Source organism: Oppia nitens, unplaced genomic scaffold (assembly GCF_028296485.1).
Source record: "Oppia nitens isolate AA-2021 unplaced genomic scaffold, nextdenovo-longstitch-racon4-pilon3 scaffold3_pilon_pilon_pilon, whole genome shotgun sequence".
In the NCBI taxonomy this organism is placed as follows: Eukaryota; Metazoa; Arthropoda; class Arachnida; order Sarcoptiformes; family Oppiidae; genus Oppia; species Oppia nitens.
Window position 1 is genome coordinate 2,340,361 of NW_026533221.1, and position 14,650 is coordinate 2,355,010.

Genomic DNA, 14,650 nt, shown 5'->3' on the forward strand with positions numbered 1-14,650 from the left:
TCTTTAATATAATTATCTAAATTCATGTAAAATTTGACTCAAAATAAATTATACTGTATATAAACCCACACAAATATACGCACACTTGAGTTGAATTTTAGTATTTTTGCTATAAGTTTACACTTTGATAATTTGATAACATTTTATAAAAATATATATACATTACATACACACACGCACTAAAGATTTACTAAAAATATACTAAAAATATATAAATATTAAGTAAATAATAAAATAAATTAATTAAAATGAAACAAACAAACAAACAAAAAATGAGAAAATAATTTATTAAATTTAGTTAACCAAAAAAAATCATAAAATAATATAACTATAGTATAGATATAAATTATATTTAAATTTTATATATAAACTCATTGATAACTTATTATTATTATTATTTTATTAATTTAGTCTTAACATAATACCTGGAATATGTACCTGTATAAATTTTTTTAAAAATTGTATCAAGCTAAATTCTATAACACTAGAGGGTAACACTAGTTTAGCACAAAAAAACATAGGTTTTACCCCCCATTTCCCCAATACATAAACAGTTAGACAGTCCAACACTTTAACACTCAAACAACACTTGAATACGGTTTATATGAATTAATTTGTAACACAGTTTGCGGACATTTGTTGTTTGCATTTATATACCGATTGGCAAATAAAAAACCCCGGATTTGATTGTTTGAATGTATCGGTAAATTTTGGCCAATTTTTCGGGCGGGTGACCAAACATTATGTCCAACAATACGCTATCGGTGGACGACCTGAACACCGATTTCCTGCCACTCATCTACGATATTATCCGAAGGTATGTGTTATCATTATAGACACAGACACCCGACGGCTAACTGACCAGATTTTTGTCTCACTCGTCTAATAGTTATGAGCGCGACGCTCACGACGTGTCCAGTTTGGGTCAGAAGACACTTGCCATTGCTAATCGCGAACCGCAACAATCGTCTACCGGGTCGGCGGCCAACGACGCCAATCAAAAACTACAGCAATTGAAGGACCGGTTCAGCCAATTTCGCCAACAGGTCACCCAAATTAACGGCATCGGTGTTACCCAAGAGGAACAGCTGAACTCATTGGACGCATTGCGGCAACAGTTGTCTATGAAAAGAGATTTACTAATCAAATACAAGAACTCGTGTCCGTTTGATTCAAATCATAAGATCTAAGAGAGAGAAACACAAAAAAGAGTTGTTGTTTTACAAGAATCAGTTGTTTTTTGTGGTTATTATTATTATTATTATTATTATTATAAGTTTTCATATGATTGTCACTTAAACACATAAACACTATATCAATGAAGACATTAAACATATTAACGAAACGGTATTTAAGTGTTGTCTCAAATTCGTTGCAACCATTCCTGAAGTCCCGTAAATGGCGGCCAAACAAATCGTTTTGGTATTTCCACGATTCGGATCACTTTCAGGAGTCGACGTTCCGCAATAACAACGAAATGTCTCCATCCAGTAGTGATGACTATAATAGTGATAGTAGTAGTAGTAATGATCGACAGTTGTTTATGAAACAACTGTCCGATTGTATCGTTAAGAAGAATAAGTCAAACAACAACAACAGCAACAACTTTGATGTTATCTTAAGACAACATGAGTTTCCACTAAAGACTAAACTCTATATATTGGACACAATGATAATTATCTATGGAAGTGATCACACAAATACTGTCCACTATTTTGATAGTCTTCAGCCGCAAATCACATTTGAATTGCAAAGACAAAACATTTTCGTTTTGAGTCAATTACTATATTTATGTTCAATAATCAACACTCAAAACAAAGACGATTTCAATTTTCTATTGTCGAAGATTATCGATAAACTCGAAAACTATTTTCTGTACGAATGGTCACCCGATGATCAACCGTTGACTGCAACCGATATTGCTGTCATGTGTTTATCATTATTTCGGTTGAAAGTGATGTTCAAAAATAGTGCCGTTTTATCGTTGTTTGCCGACATTGTTGGCAAAGATATTCGTGAAAATCAATTGAGTAAATCTCATGTCCTGTCGATTGTTAAATATATGCGTTTAAATAGATTTGATGACTCGAATCTGATCCAAACTATTAGACAATATATTACAAATAATTGGAAACAATTTTCATTTACAGAGTGCGCCAATTATTTGGCATTTTTTGCCAGCTTATCGATATATGATAGAGAAATGTATCAATTGATTGCCGATGAAAGAGCTGTTCAACTGTTGAAGATTACTACGACTACCGCTGACACCAAAAACAAAGAGATCCGTAGCAAAGATTTGTCGAGATTTTTATGGTCAGTCTCGTGGGTTAATCATCGACTAAATGATCAGTTGGTTGAGTATATACTCAAACATATGGAAAACTTGATTTCAGCAGATTTTCAAACATATCCACATTATCTCATCGATAGTCTTAAATCGTTAATTATTCTAAACATATATCCCGAAAATATTTTGCGTCAAACACTTGATTCAAAACTATGGTTAAGACAGTACTCTGCATCGGAAAGGCATAAAGTGGCCAAAGATTTATATTTTATTTTAGAGTCGATAGCCATTGAAAAGCCAGAGTTGAAGTTTGAAAGACGAAATCAATTGCTATTAATTGCTAAAGAGATCAAGCATTACATTAGCCAAGAGCTGAAAATTAGACCAAAACTTGAAGAATATTATCATTGGCTCAAAGATAATAAAAATAATAATAATGACAAATATGATCCACAATTGTCTTATCAATTGAGTCATATCGGTATCGCATCGATCCTATTGAATGACATTTCATTGGAAATCATTGACCAGTCGGTAGCCATCACTCAACAACAACAACAACAACAGTTGAATGGTTTGATGGCAACCAAACTAAGACAGTTGTCCACTAAGAATATACCGTATCGTGTAATCTATAATTTGGATGATTTAACAAATTTTTTAAACACAATTTAGTTATAAATTTATTATTTGTTTTTCTCTATTTTTTTTTGTTTGATCTGTATTTAATATTTACTGGTAATAAATGTTAATTTATAATAACTATTAGTTTCTCTAATTGTACTAAAAATATTTTTATCTCTCATTTGATAAAATTAAATAAATAAATGTTTAATTATATTTATATGATTTTTAAACACAAACAAAACTATTGTATTGTAAATTTATAAATATTTCAAAAATGTCATTATTTCATGAATCAGCAAATTATTTGGTTTTATTTCAAAAAAAAGTTATAATCATTTCAAAAAAAACCTGTAATTAAAATACTTGTTCTCAAACTATTGGTTTATATATTACGTTATAAATACTAATAATTAGACTGTCATTCAAATTAAGCGCTACATTGAAGTACACGTCAAACAAATATACATTACATCACTATTGAAGTGAATGATTGGATAAACAGAAAAATATATACAAAATATTTATATTATAGTGAATGCAATCAATCAGTTGAGTCATTGATTGTATCGTTTAAATCAATCAAAACAATCAATCGATCGAAACAATCGGGTGTCCACTGGATTGAGTGGTCAATTGACGCGCGGAGATTCATATACTGTATACACACATATATATAGACTGACAAAAATGATGGTCAAACTAAATAAAAATCTAATGGAAAATCTGAAAGCCGTCGACCAAAACATTTCGTTAAACATCTATCGGTCGGCCACCCGACACATTGGTTCGCGGGTACCGTCCTATCATCGATGGCTACGAGCACTGGAGTATTCGTGTCACGGTATTTTCTGGTTGGTGGCCACAATCATATCGCTGTACTTAGTATCGAACAACAAGGCGGCGGCACTGCTGTTGACCGGACTTATTCTGGACATTATTGCAGTGGCCGTAATCAAGGCTATGGCCCGTCGTCGGCGACCCGGCTATGCCCGACAAGACGATCACTTGACAATCGGACCGGACAAGCATTCGTTTCCGTCGGGTCACTGTTCTCGGGCCATATATTTGGCAATGTTTTTCGGCAATCTTTCGCCACTACTGTCGCTGGCCGTCTGGTTGTGGTCGCTGTCGGTGTGCGCGTCGCGCGTACTACTCGGCCGACACCATCTGTTTGATGCCGTTTTCGGCGCTTTTCTCGGTTATCTCATCTATAGTCTACAGTACACTATCTTTACGCCAATCAATACGCTATTTGTTTGGCTAATCAGTGCCTTATTTAATGTTGTCTTTTCCGACACCAATGACTTTGATTGATTGATTGAAAGATATTTCATATTTAATTAAATATACAGTTTATATATTGAATATATTATGTGTTATATACCTATAAATTTATATACAATCGTTTTATTATTATTATTACACAATAATTTACTCCTAAATTTGAAAAATAATGTTTAATTGATTTTGTTTTTAAATACAGTAATAATGTAATGGATTGTTATGTTTTTTTTTGTTGGTTAATTGATTTAATTATGTGATGATTATATCTTATTTTTAGTTGTTTTAATAGTATCCATAATACATATTAAAATATATTGATATTTGTTGAGATTTATTATACAGTATAATGTACTTATTATTATTATTACTGTAATGTAGTTTTAGTTGATATACTTATCCGGGAAAACAAGCATTAATATACAGTACACTGTTATATAATCTATTATTAACTTTAATATTATTAATAATATACTGTAGTTTATATTATATATTTTTTACCACTATATTATTTAAAACTGATTATATTGATTTTAATATTTAATCATAATTTTTAAAAATTAGTATATAAATAAAACATTTTTAAAAAATATATATTATTAATTTAAATGTTTACAATAAATTTGTTTTTTTTTTCAAAAAAAAATCTATATATTTAACTTTACGGTAATATAAACGTAAATAAATTTAACAAAAAAAATATTTTTATAAACTCAGAAAATTATATAAAACAAAAATATTTAGATTTTGTTAAACTTTTAAAAAATAAACTTAAATTAAATATTATTTTTTTGTTGTCCTCATACTAGCCATGGATGGACTATGACCAACACCAATGGTCAGCGGCTCACGAGGCGTTCCTTTATGACCTGTTGTCCTCAGACTAGCCGTCGATGGACTGCGACCACCGATAGTCATGGGTTCGGCGAGACCCGATTGTCTTGCGTTGTGATGCGATCTGAGACTGGCATTAGATGGTGAACCGCGATGTGTGGACAACGACTGTTGTCTCTTTATTGATATTCCTCTGGAATTTATTTGCTGTTCAGTACCTTTGGATTTGTTTCGCAAATAAATCCACATGAATGCAGCGCACAGTACGACTATGAGAATAATTACCACAATTAGTATCAATATCAACCAAAATACATTGTCCGGTAGACCATCTTCCTTATTGTCCGGTCCATCATTCGACTCGGGAGGTGTTTCGGGATGTGTATCATTTGTTGGCTTCACAGGTTGTTCAGTAGTAATCATTGTCGTCGAAATTGTTGTGTCGATTGTTTTCTCTGGTGTCGAATCGGTGGCGACCGTTGATTCAGTTGATGTTTCCGTTTCTGTTGTTGTCGTCTCGACAGTGGTCTCAGCTGTGGTCGCAACGGTCGTAGATACTGTTGTCGGTGTCGTTGTTATTATTGTTTCTTCAGTTTCAATTGTTGGCCACGTCTCTCCGTACTGCAGTGGACTACAGTGGAAGAAATCTCTGGCATCAATGTTGAGATCTTCGATTTCAAAAACATACTGTCCATTAGGATCTTCGACAACTTTGATACGATGCGAAATCAGTGGCATATACTGTGGATCGTTGTCGATGGTATAGAGATAGCTTCCAATATTGAACATCATATTCAGTATACGTGGTGTACCTCTGATCATAGTATCGGTGAACGGACTAATAGATCCATCTGTATTGACTTTTCTATGAACTAAATGTCGTTCGCCTTTATCATCGGTAAAGTATTTCATAATTACGAGCCTATGTTTCGGATAAAACGTAAACGCATTGATAATACTGTGATTGATCTTTTCGTTGACAAGTTCTTCAGGGAAAAACTTAGGAAACTGTCCATTCATTTTGAACACACCTTCGCCGTCGCCCAGTTGCCAATCTTTCGGCAACTCTGATCCATCTCTAATCTTAACAAATTGGTCACCGCTTACGTGTCGAAACGTCTGAAATCCATAGTACGACTGGAAACTGTCGCGACCGATGATTATCACCAAATTTTTGACCGCATCTGGACATTCATCGCATACTATGGCACTGGCGTAGCGGATCAGTTTGAAACAGCCGGGAAACAGGTCACCCGCTGCTATTGAATTGTCCGAAATTTGTTGCAATTTGATATCGTAGACCCAGTATTTGGTAATATCTTCCGACGAACCGTAACGCAGATAGATTTTGTCGTAAACAGTAAACAATGTAATAAACCGTACGGTATCCCAGCCGTTGACGTCATCCGGTTCCGTACAAATCGATGCCGAACTTTGACTTTTGACCAAAACAGTGATCCGTCCGACAATGGTTAGCGCAACTAATAATATCCAATGATAAATGTATAACATTTTTTTTGTTTATTTGTTTGTTTGCTTTGTGTTTTTTTTTGGGAAGCGGTTCCGATAGAGATTTACAACAACAAAAAAATATTTATAACGACAAAACATAGAAAATAATAATAATAATAATTATTATTATTAATTGAATTTTTAAAATTTAGTTAACGTGCGATTCTGAATACTGTGAATTCAAATTATTTGATTTATATTTAATTATTTAAAAAAAAAATCTCATTTATGATAATTCAACTGTTTTTTTGTTACTCTCTATAAGTGTTATATATTTTTGAATTGTTTTTCATCTGTTTTTTTTTGTTGATCATTCATCTGAGATGTCACAGGGGAAAGGCAGCGGAGGTACGAGTGGTGGTGGCGGCGGTTTTTGGGATTGGCTTACGGGTAATAAACCGAACAGAGGTAGAGGCAGAGCAACTGGTGGTGGCAGAGGTGCTCCGAATAGACCGCCAGCGCCGGCAAAGAATGGCAAGAATGGAGCCAAAGCGGTACAATCGCCGCCAAAGAAGGCGCAGCCGAATAGCAAACAGGCGACGCCAGCTAAGTCTACGACTGGGGCTTCGGCTCCGGCATCAAAGCCAGCTAAGACCAAGTCGACAGACTCTGATTCAAGTAAACGACAATCAATTGAATTGAAACACTTTAGCTCAAGACTGACACCAGTGAACACTGCGCCCAAAGGCGAAATCATTTACGATGTTTGCGCTTACATTGTCTACTGTCCAAAACACCAGAAGATAGCCGTCGCTCAGGAAACTCAAAACAAATACATTTGGCTCCCGTATGTCTACTTACCGGCTGACCGAACCTGGAGTGACGGCGCCCGCGAAGGCGCAGTTGCTGTACTGTCCAATGGCGACGAAAATGTGGCCAAAATAGTGAAAACACCAAACAAAGTGATCGACCAATGGATCTGTATAAATATGTTTCGGCTACAGTTACCGCAGACACAGATCTTCAATACCAGAATTCTCTACTATATTAAACTGTCGGACAAAGAGTCTGATTACAAATGCTGTTCGAATAGTGGCCGACTTCGGTGGCTATCGTTGGAAGAGGCAAAGAACCGAAAGATGCCGAACCTTTGGGGTCCCGAACTGTGCGACTTTGCCACCCTTGCCGGCAAAAAACCAAAAAATCTGACGATTGTTGAATACAGTCTGGACAAAGCATTTTCTTATGTACCACGAGATCCGCCCAGAAATCTTGAGGAAGAGATGCTTAAGTCGACCAACTATTCAGAGAAAGACATTGAGCGCCTATATCTCGATTATATGGAACATTGTTTTCCCGCTTTCTATATGACACTCGTATCGTTCAGTGACTATATGTCGAAATACGGTTTCGAAAAGATGGACAAAAAGTTAGATCTATTGTTTCGGGCATTCAATTATCAGAAAAACGGTTTTCTAGACTTTCACGAGTTTCTATTGGGCCTGACATCCATCGATCCGATGGCCAAGAATGGACAGTCGCGTATCAAATTCATATTCAAATACTTCGATCTGGACGGCGACGGCTATCTGAATAAGAAGGAGTTTACTTCGATGGTCACTGAGATCTATCCGAAAGAGAGTACTGCAGCCATCGATGCGAAAGTCTCGGAGAGCATGAAAATCATCGGACAGAAGCCGAAAGGTGTGTTTTTTGAAGACTTTAATCGGGCGGTCGGCGCACACAAGTTTCGCGGCACTCATAACTTGTGTCGATCTAATCGGCCAATTGTTCAGCAGATATCCCGATCGATGGCCTCGCGAACGTTGCACAGGACGACAACAAAGTTGAGTTTGGAGTCAATGCTTAAGATACGCAAATACAAAGGCATTTGCAGTTCGTGTCACGAAAAGAAGTACGAATACGCCATACATAGTGTCCATATGATGATCGGCGGCCAGTGCGCTAATGGCCGAAAACTGCCCGAATTAGAACAGATATCTTCGTCAGCGGACGGTTCGGATAAAACAGAAAAAGAAAAATCAGATAAAGAAAAATCAAATAAAGAAAAAGAGAAAGAAGACAAACACGCGGACAAATCAGACAAAGACAAGTCAGACGAGGAAAATCCGGACAAAGAAAAGTCAGATAAGGAAAAGTCTGATAAAGAAAAGTCCGATAAAGAAAAGTCGGATAAAGAGAGCTCCGATAAGTCAAAACAATTGTCCAGAAGTACGAGCACTCCGTCGATAATGGGTCTGAGCAGTGAAAAGTTTTCCGAAGATATTGTATGGAATCCGAAATCAATTGCCAATTATTTTATACAAAAGATTCGGGAGTTTAATACAATTAAAGGCACGCATAGAGACGGAAAGGGATTACAGCACGAGTCGACACAGAGAGAAGCATTTGTTAAACTATTGGAAGAATTGTGTGCACAGATCGGCAAAATTGTGGCCAACGAAGACAGATGTGCACGGGCCAGTTCGCCGGCATTCATCATCGGCGACATTCACGGCAATCTCGAAGACCTGTTGACAATGGAAAGAGTTTTGTGGAAAAATTTGCCATTAGTTACAGCCAACTATGTGTTTTTGGGCGACTATGTCGACAGAGGACAGTGGGGTCTCGAGTGTGCCATTTATATAATGTGTATGAAAATGTTGGCACCAAATAAGATAGTGATGTTAAGAGGCAATCACGAAGTACGGGAACTGCAGCGACACTATACCTACTATCGTGAATGTTGCCGAAAATATGGTGACAGTTTGGGCAGCAAAGTGTTTGAAATGACTAATCGGGTGTTCGATAGACTACCGTTTTGTGCCGTAATCGATGACGCCATTTACTGTGCACACGGAGGTATACCGCACGACAGCCGACTTATCGACGAAATCAACAAACAGGGCAACGATTTGCGTAATCCGGAAACTGATTCATCCGTTTGCTGGCAAATCCTGTGGTCGGATCCGTGCAGTCAACAGGTATACATCGAAGCGGCCGAACTGCAGAACATTAAGCCCGAATCGGCCAAAGGTTTTCTACCGAACCAGAAGCGCGGCACTGCCTATCTGTTTGCCGAAGAGGCTGCCAATAATTTCTTGCAGCACAACGGCCTGACTCATATAGTTCGGGCTCACGAAGTACCGGCCAAAGGGTTTACATTTCATTTTGGCCAAAAGTGTACGACAATATTCTCCAGTTCCCACTATTGCGGCAATAATAACGAAGCCGCTGTCATTCACGTGGACAACGAAAAACTACGTATTGTACGCTTGGATACCGTCAACAATGCACCGGCCAGTGAATGAATGATAGCCACCCAAACCCCCCAACAACAACAACCCCCGCGCGTGTGTATGTATGGACTCATAACAAACCTTTCGATCTTATATTTTAATACATTTTATATATTATAATAAAAAAATACACATTTATTGTTTCCACTCTTTTTAATTTATTAACTATAATTATTTTACCAATCGATAGATTAGTATAATAATAATTATTATTTGTTGTAAATTATTATTTTAAATTTTGAATAAACTTTTTATCTATTTATTAATATTTATCTATATATTGCTAATTATTGAAATATATCTGCAATATATTGTATATCCAGTTATCTCGACTTTATTGTCCATATTATTGATCCAAAAAATTAATAAATTTCATTAAAAAAAATTATCGGATTTAGAATTTATTTATTTAGGATATTATATCTTATTTAACCCGACTTTTATTTGTCAATATATTCTACCAAATAATTCATTGTTATTAAGCAGTTAATACAATTCAAAATCAATTGACAAACAATTTGGTTTCCAAATAGCGGCCAATAATACAGTGAAATCTATTGGACTAATAGTTTGACACTTGTATGACATTTGCATCAAACTATCATTTTATTTGTAAATATACTATATTTTCAATACAATTCATTTTTTAAATAAGCTGTTAATACAATTTAGCTAACAATACAAACACGTGTTCATAAATAAATTGTATAAATTTAATAATAAATATTTAAGTCAAAACTACAAATAACTAATTAATAACGGTTGTAAACTAAGATTTTATCACTAATTTCAATCTCTGTCTTTAAAACCAATTAATATATCTATCAAATTGTTTTTTTATATTGTAATAGTCTTTAAAACCAATGACAATGTTTGCCAAAATAATAGCTAAATTATTGGTTATTGCAGTGATAACAGTGTTATTGGTGTCGGACATCATAAGTTGTAGTTCAGTGTGTGAATCGGTGGCACCCAATGGCATATATCGGGGCTCACGTATGTACAAACTGTGGTCGATTGTACAAAAAGATGGTAAAGAATTGTATCCAATTTATAAATTGGTATTATATACCAGAGTTAGTAACACTACAACACATGAGTGGCAATTGATGTTTAATGAGTTGGATATATCTATTAATGAGTCGACATTCAAATCAATTGACAAACCGATTGTCAATAGGTTTGGTGGTATATTTGCATTTTCAGTCAATAGTATTACACATCAGGATCCCTATGATTGTATCACCAGTTTTAAGGTTAAGATTAAGATTTAAAGTTAGCATTGCATTAGATTGCATTGCAAGTCAATAAACAATTACATTACTTATTTAAAATACTAATAATAACCAAATCAATTGTGTTTAGTATACCAATGATGATAATAACGATATATTAGAGACAAAATGTGAAATGACTGTCCATTCATCGGAGTTTCAACAAAATTATAGCATTCAATATCCGTCAAACGCTATCATATTTAGACCAAAAATTGTCAAATTCATTGATGTTTTCAATTATCATATGATTTATGATAACAAATGCATTAAACTGTTTAAAGTCCAAACGGTTGGGTTTAAGATTTTATTAGTAGAAATGGGATGTAATATTTGTAATCAAATCCAATGCAAAGCACAAAAATTTTTGGATCAACTTAGCAATGAATTGCGTAAAAATCTCCAGAGTATTGTCGACTACAAAGATAACTATTATATACTATTATTTGTGATCAATGGTCGACCACTATATTGTTGGCAATTACAAGATCAACAGCTAAATGAAACAGTAAGTCATAACAAAATAATTATATTATTAATAGTGTCTTGATTTTCAACTAAAAAAATTATTTTGTCGGTTCAACGCTTATAACTGGGACTTAGTATGTCCACCGAACTTGACCAGTGGACACTATTTCCGAAATTTTATTATAACTATAAATAACTATTTGTTAGGTTAGCAACTATAAAAACTTATAAATAATTATTTCATTGATTTTGAAAAATATAAGCATTAAATTGTAAAATTAAGTACAAATATATGTAAAAACAAAAAGTAATAATTATATAAATTATATAAAATGTGTAAGCTGTTATCAACTCATATTACTTTTTTAACAATAGAAATAATTAGTTTATTTATATAAATCATTTTTGTAAATATGCTGCAAACAAATGAATATATATCAGTTGAAATATTTATAAAAAAATAAATAACTATTTCAATAACTATTTGGCTTTTTTAGCAATTATATACAACTATTTAATACAGTTTAAATAACTATTTTAAAAACTATTTGACTTTTTTAAGCAACTATTATAACAACTATTTAATAGAGTATAAAAAATTATTAATCAATACACTAATTATTAATAACTACATTAAACTTTTAGTGCAATTCAAGCAAAACAATGTCTAAGTTTTTGCCAAATTGTTTCATCAATGCCGACGACAACCAAACAGACAATACATTATTTATAATAATAATAATTGTTTTGGTGATCATTGCTGTCATTTTCGCTGTCATCGACATAGTATTGATCCGTAAAAGATATCGACAAAAACAGTATATTATTGGACAGCAATGGAGTACAAAGGAAAACACTATTCATACAATGTTAAGAAAATCATCGACAAAAACACAAACTTTGCTATGAATTTGAAAAATAGTTTACAACAGAAATAAATTTTATATAAAAAACTTTATTTAATAAAAAAACTTCTAATTAATTGAATAATTTCTATACTTGAGTTGCGAAAAGTTTTCGATTTAATTGGGGGGTATAGGGGGGTAAAACGATTAAAAAAATCTTGGGGTATAGAATATAATTGTTATATTGATGTAAATTAATTAATTAATTGTATAGTATTTAACAAGTTTTCATTTAACTAATCAATTGATGTTGTAATTTAAAGACATGTATGATATATGAATAGCCACTTTATTATTGGTATTTAGACAGTACTAAGTTAATTGTAGATTAAGATTACGATAAATGTTTTTTTAAAACATTACAATTGTTGTAATATAAAAAATTTTAATAAAAACTTTCAAAAAAAAATCATTGAATTGATTGAAATGATAGACTGAATCATTTTGTGTGAACAGTTAGTTTTGTTTAGACGTTAAACAAACAAACAAAAAAATCAATCAATCACTGGACAGTATAGTACATCCGCACAGAATAATGGATGCACTCAAAGATCAGGTGTTGGGTCATCCGGATGTACTCAATATGATTACCGAATATTTGGATGTCAGGTCTCTATACAACTGTATGGGTGTTAATCATAATTTTCGAGAAGCGGCTCAATACAGACTACGCCGGCGAACAGGCATCCAATTGGTCTCCATTAACGGTACGACCAATGAATTAGAGATATCAGTGTCGCCACTATACACACGACTGAGCGTCTGGTCGCATACTGGACTGCGAATCATACCCACGGAGATCATTGTCTTCGTCAGGGGTTACCAGTCAATAGACGATCGCAAAACTGTCAATAGTGTCCACCAATTGGCCAAAGGATTGCCGAACGGCTGTCAAATTCATTTTGTCGACATAGGTCTGGAGCAGCCGAGGACAACACATCTGGAAAATTGTGTACAATTGACTGCCAATAATGAGCAACAGCTGCCTAACTATAACCAAGCGGTCAATGATATGAACCAATATATTCACTTTCATCCACAACCGGTAGAGACAAATCTAATGGCACTATTGATGTCTGCCAGCAATGACATAACTGTTCGGACGTACCGATCGCTGGAGGGTATTGTCAGTACAGATGTCAAGTGTGTGTTAGTGTTTCGGTCGCGAAAGTTAATGAATCGACAGACGCATAGAGAATGGATGAACTTTGAGTTTACCGGCGCTTTGAGACATCTTATGGTCGACCAGTTCAACAATCAGGTGGCCTTCGGTGGCGGCGTTGCAAACGGACTCAAACACTGGCGTAAAGGAGAGCCGACTCGGCTACGCGAGCCTTATTTGTGTGACCCGTTGGTCATCACAATCGGAGGCGCCGGTGTCCGGGCAGCCAGTATTGTGTTGGCAACAAATTTGTCGACCGTCCAGTTATATCAGCAAAAGTTGACTGCATTTCGGGCCGCTCTAGGCTTTGACTCAGACAATACCAGCGATTCGATTACCATTGCCTACCTATTCGGTCGTCATGTCATCATTGAAGACCAATCAATTGATACCATCTTTCAAACAGTGTTTCCCAAAGTATCTCTGTTTGCATTCAACTCCGAACAGTTGGTTTGGGGTAAAAATTATGTGTCCGAACCGCAAACTGGTTTTCAAATAGCGGCCAACAATATTTACAATGAAATCAATTGGACTGATAGTATGGCACTGGTATTACTAAACTACCGGTTCAGTGCATTTGCCGTCAACAACAACATTGATATCAATAAAAATGAAGAGTAAAGTTAAAGAAAAGTAATGTTGTTTTTTAAATATTTGTTACAAATGTATTGTAATTTTATATATACTGTATATAAATATATAATCAAATTTAATAAAATAAATTAAAAATAATTAAATCTATTAGAAGATAAAATTTGTCATCAGTTTTATTTGCAATGTTTTTTTTTGTTTTGTTTTATATATAATATTAATTTAATACTACAGCGATTATTTTAAGGGATATACATGTATACAGTATACTACACTAAAATTGTAGGTTTTGTAAATTTGAATTTATAATATTTTAATAAACTTGTAGTTAATTTGTTGTTATAGCTATATTATACATTATATCATACAGTATATCATTATATTTATAAATATATTTTTATTATCAATAAAATTCAGTTTTTAATAAGCAGTTAATACAATTTAGCTAACAATACAAATACGCGCTC

General features: G+C 34.1%; 5 protein-coding genes across 5 annotated transcripts; all 5 read left to right on the forward strand.

Annotated features, from left to right (window-relative positions):
* Positions 1 to 562: 562 nt before the first annotated feature.
* LOC128957725 (mediator of RNA polymerase II transcription subunit 9-like) lies at positions 563 to 1,243 on the forward strand. Its single transcript, XM_054303535.1, has 2 exons — positions 563 to 817; positions 890 to 1,243. Exons 1-2 carry the CDS (start codon positions 744 to 746, stop codon positions 1,188 to 1,190), a joined length of 375 nt encoding a protein of 124 aa, XP_054159510.1. The 5' UTR covers positions 563 to 743; the 3' UTR covers positions 1,191 to 1,243.
* Positions 1,244 to 1,301: 58 nt separating this feature from the next.
* LOC128957765 (uncharacterized) lies at positions 1,302 to 3,403 on the forward strand. The gene is made up of 2 exons (XM_054303578.1): positions 1,302 to 2,917; positions 3,332 to 3,403. The coding sequence occupies exons 1-2, from the start codon at positions 1,319 to 1,321 to the stop codon at positions 3,401 to 3,403; spliced, it is 1,671 nt and encodes a 556-aa protein (XP_054159553.1). The 5' UTR covers positions 1,302 to 1,318.
* A 25-nt stretch (positions 3,404 to 3,428) lies between these two features.
* Positions 3,429 to 4,307, forward strand: LOC128957724 (polyisoprenoid diphosphate/phosphate phosphohydrolase PLPP6-like). Its single transcript, XM_054303534.1, has one exon. It carries the CDS (start codon positions 3,605 to 3,607, stop codon positions 4,229 to 4,231), a length of 627 nt encoding a protein of 208 aa, XP_054159509.1. The 5' UTR covers positions 3,429 to 3,604; the 3' UTR covers positions 4,232 to 4,307.
* Positions 4,308 to 6,761: 2,454 nt separating this feature from the next.
* On the forward strand, positions 6,762 to 9,854 carry LOC128957716 (uncharacterized). Its single transcript, XM_054303523.1, has one exon. It carries the CDS (start codon positions 6,868 to 6,870, stop codon positions 9,793 to 9,795), a length of 2,928 nt encoding a protein of 975 aa, XP_054159498.1. The 5' UTR covers positions 6,762 to 6,867; the 3' UTR covers positions 9,796 to 9,854.
* Positions 9,855 to 10,646: 792 nt separating this feature from the next.
* Positions 10,647 to 11,486, forward strand: LOC128957766 (uncharacterized). Its single transcript, XM_054303579.1, has 3 exons — positions 10,647 to 11,039; positions 11,149 to 11,447; positions 11,483 to 11,486. The coding sequence occupies exons 1-3, from the start codon at positions 10,647 to 10,649 to the stop codon at positions 11,484 to 11,486; spliced, it is 696 nt and encodes a 231-aa protein (XP_054159554.1).
* The last annotated feature ends 3,164 nt before the right edge of the window (positions 11,487 to 14,650 follow it).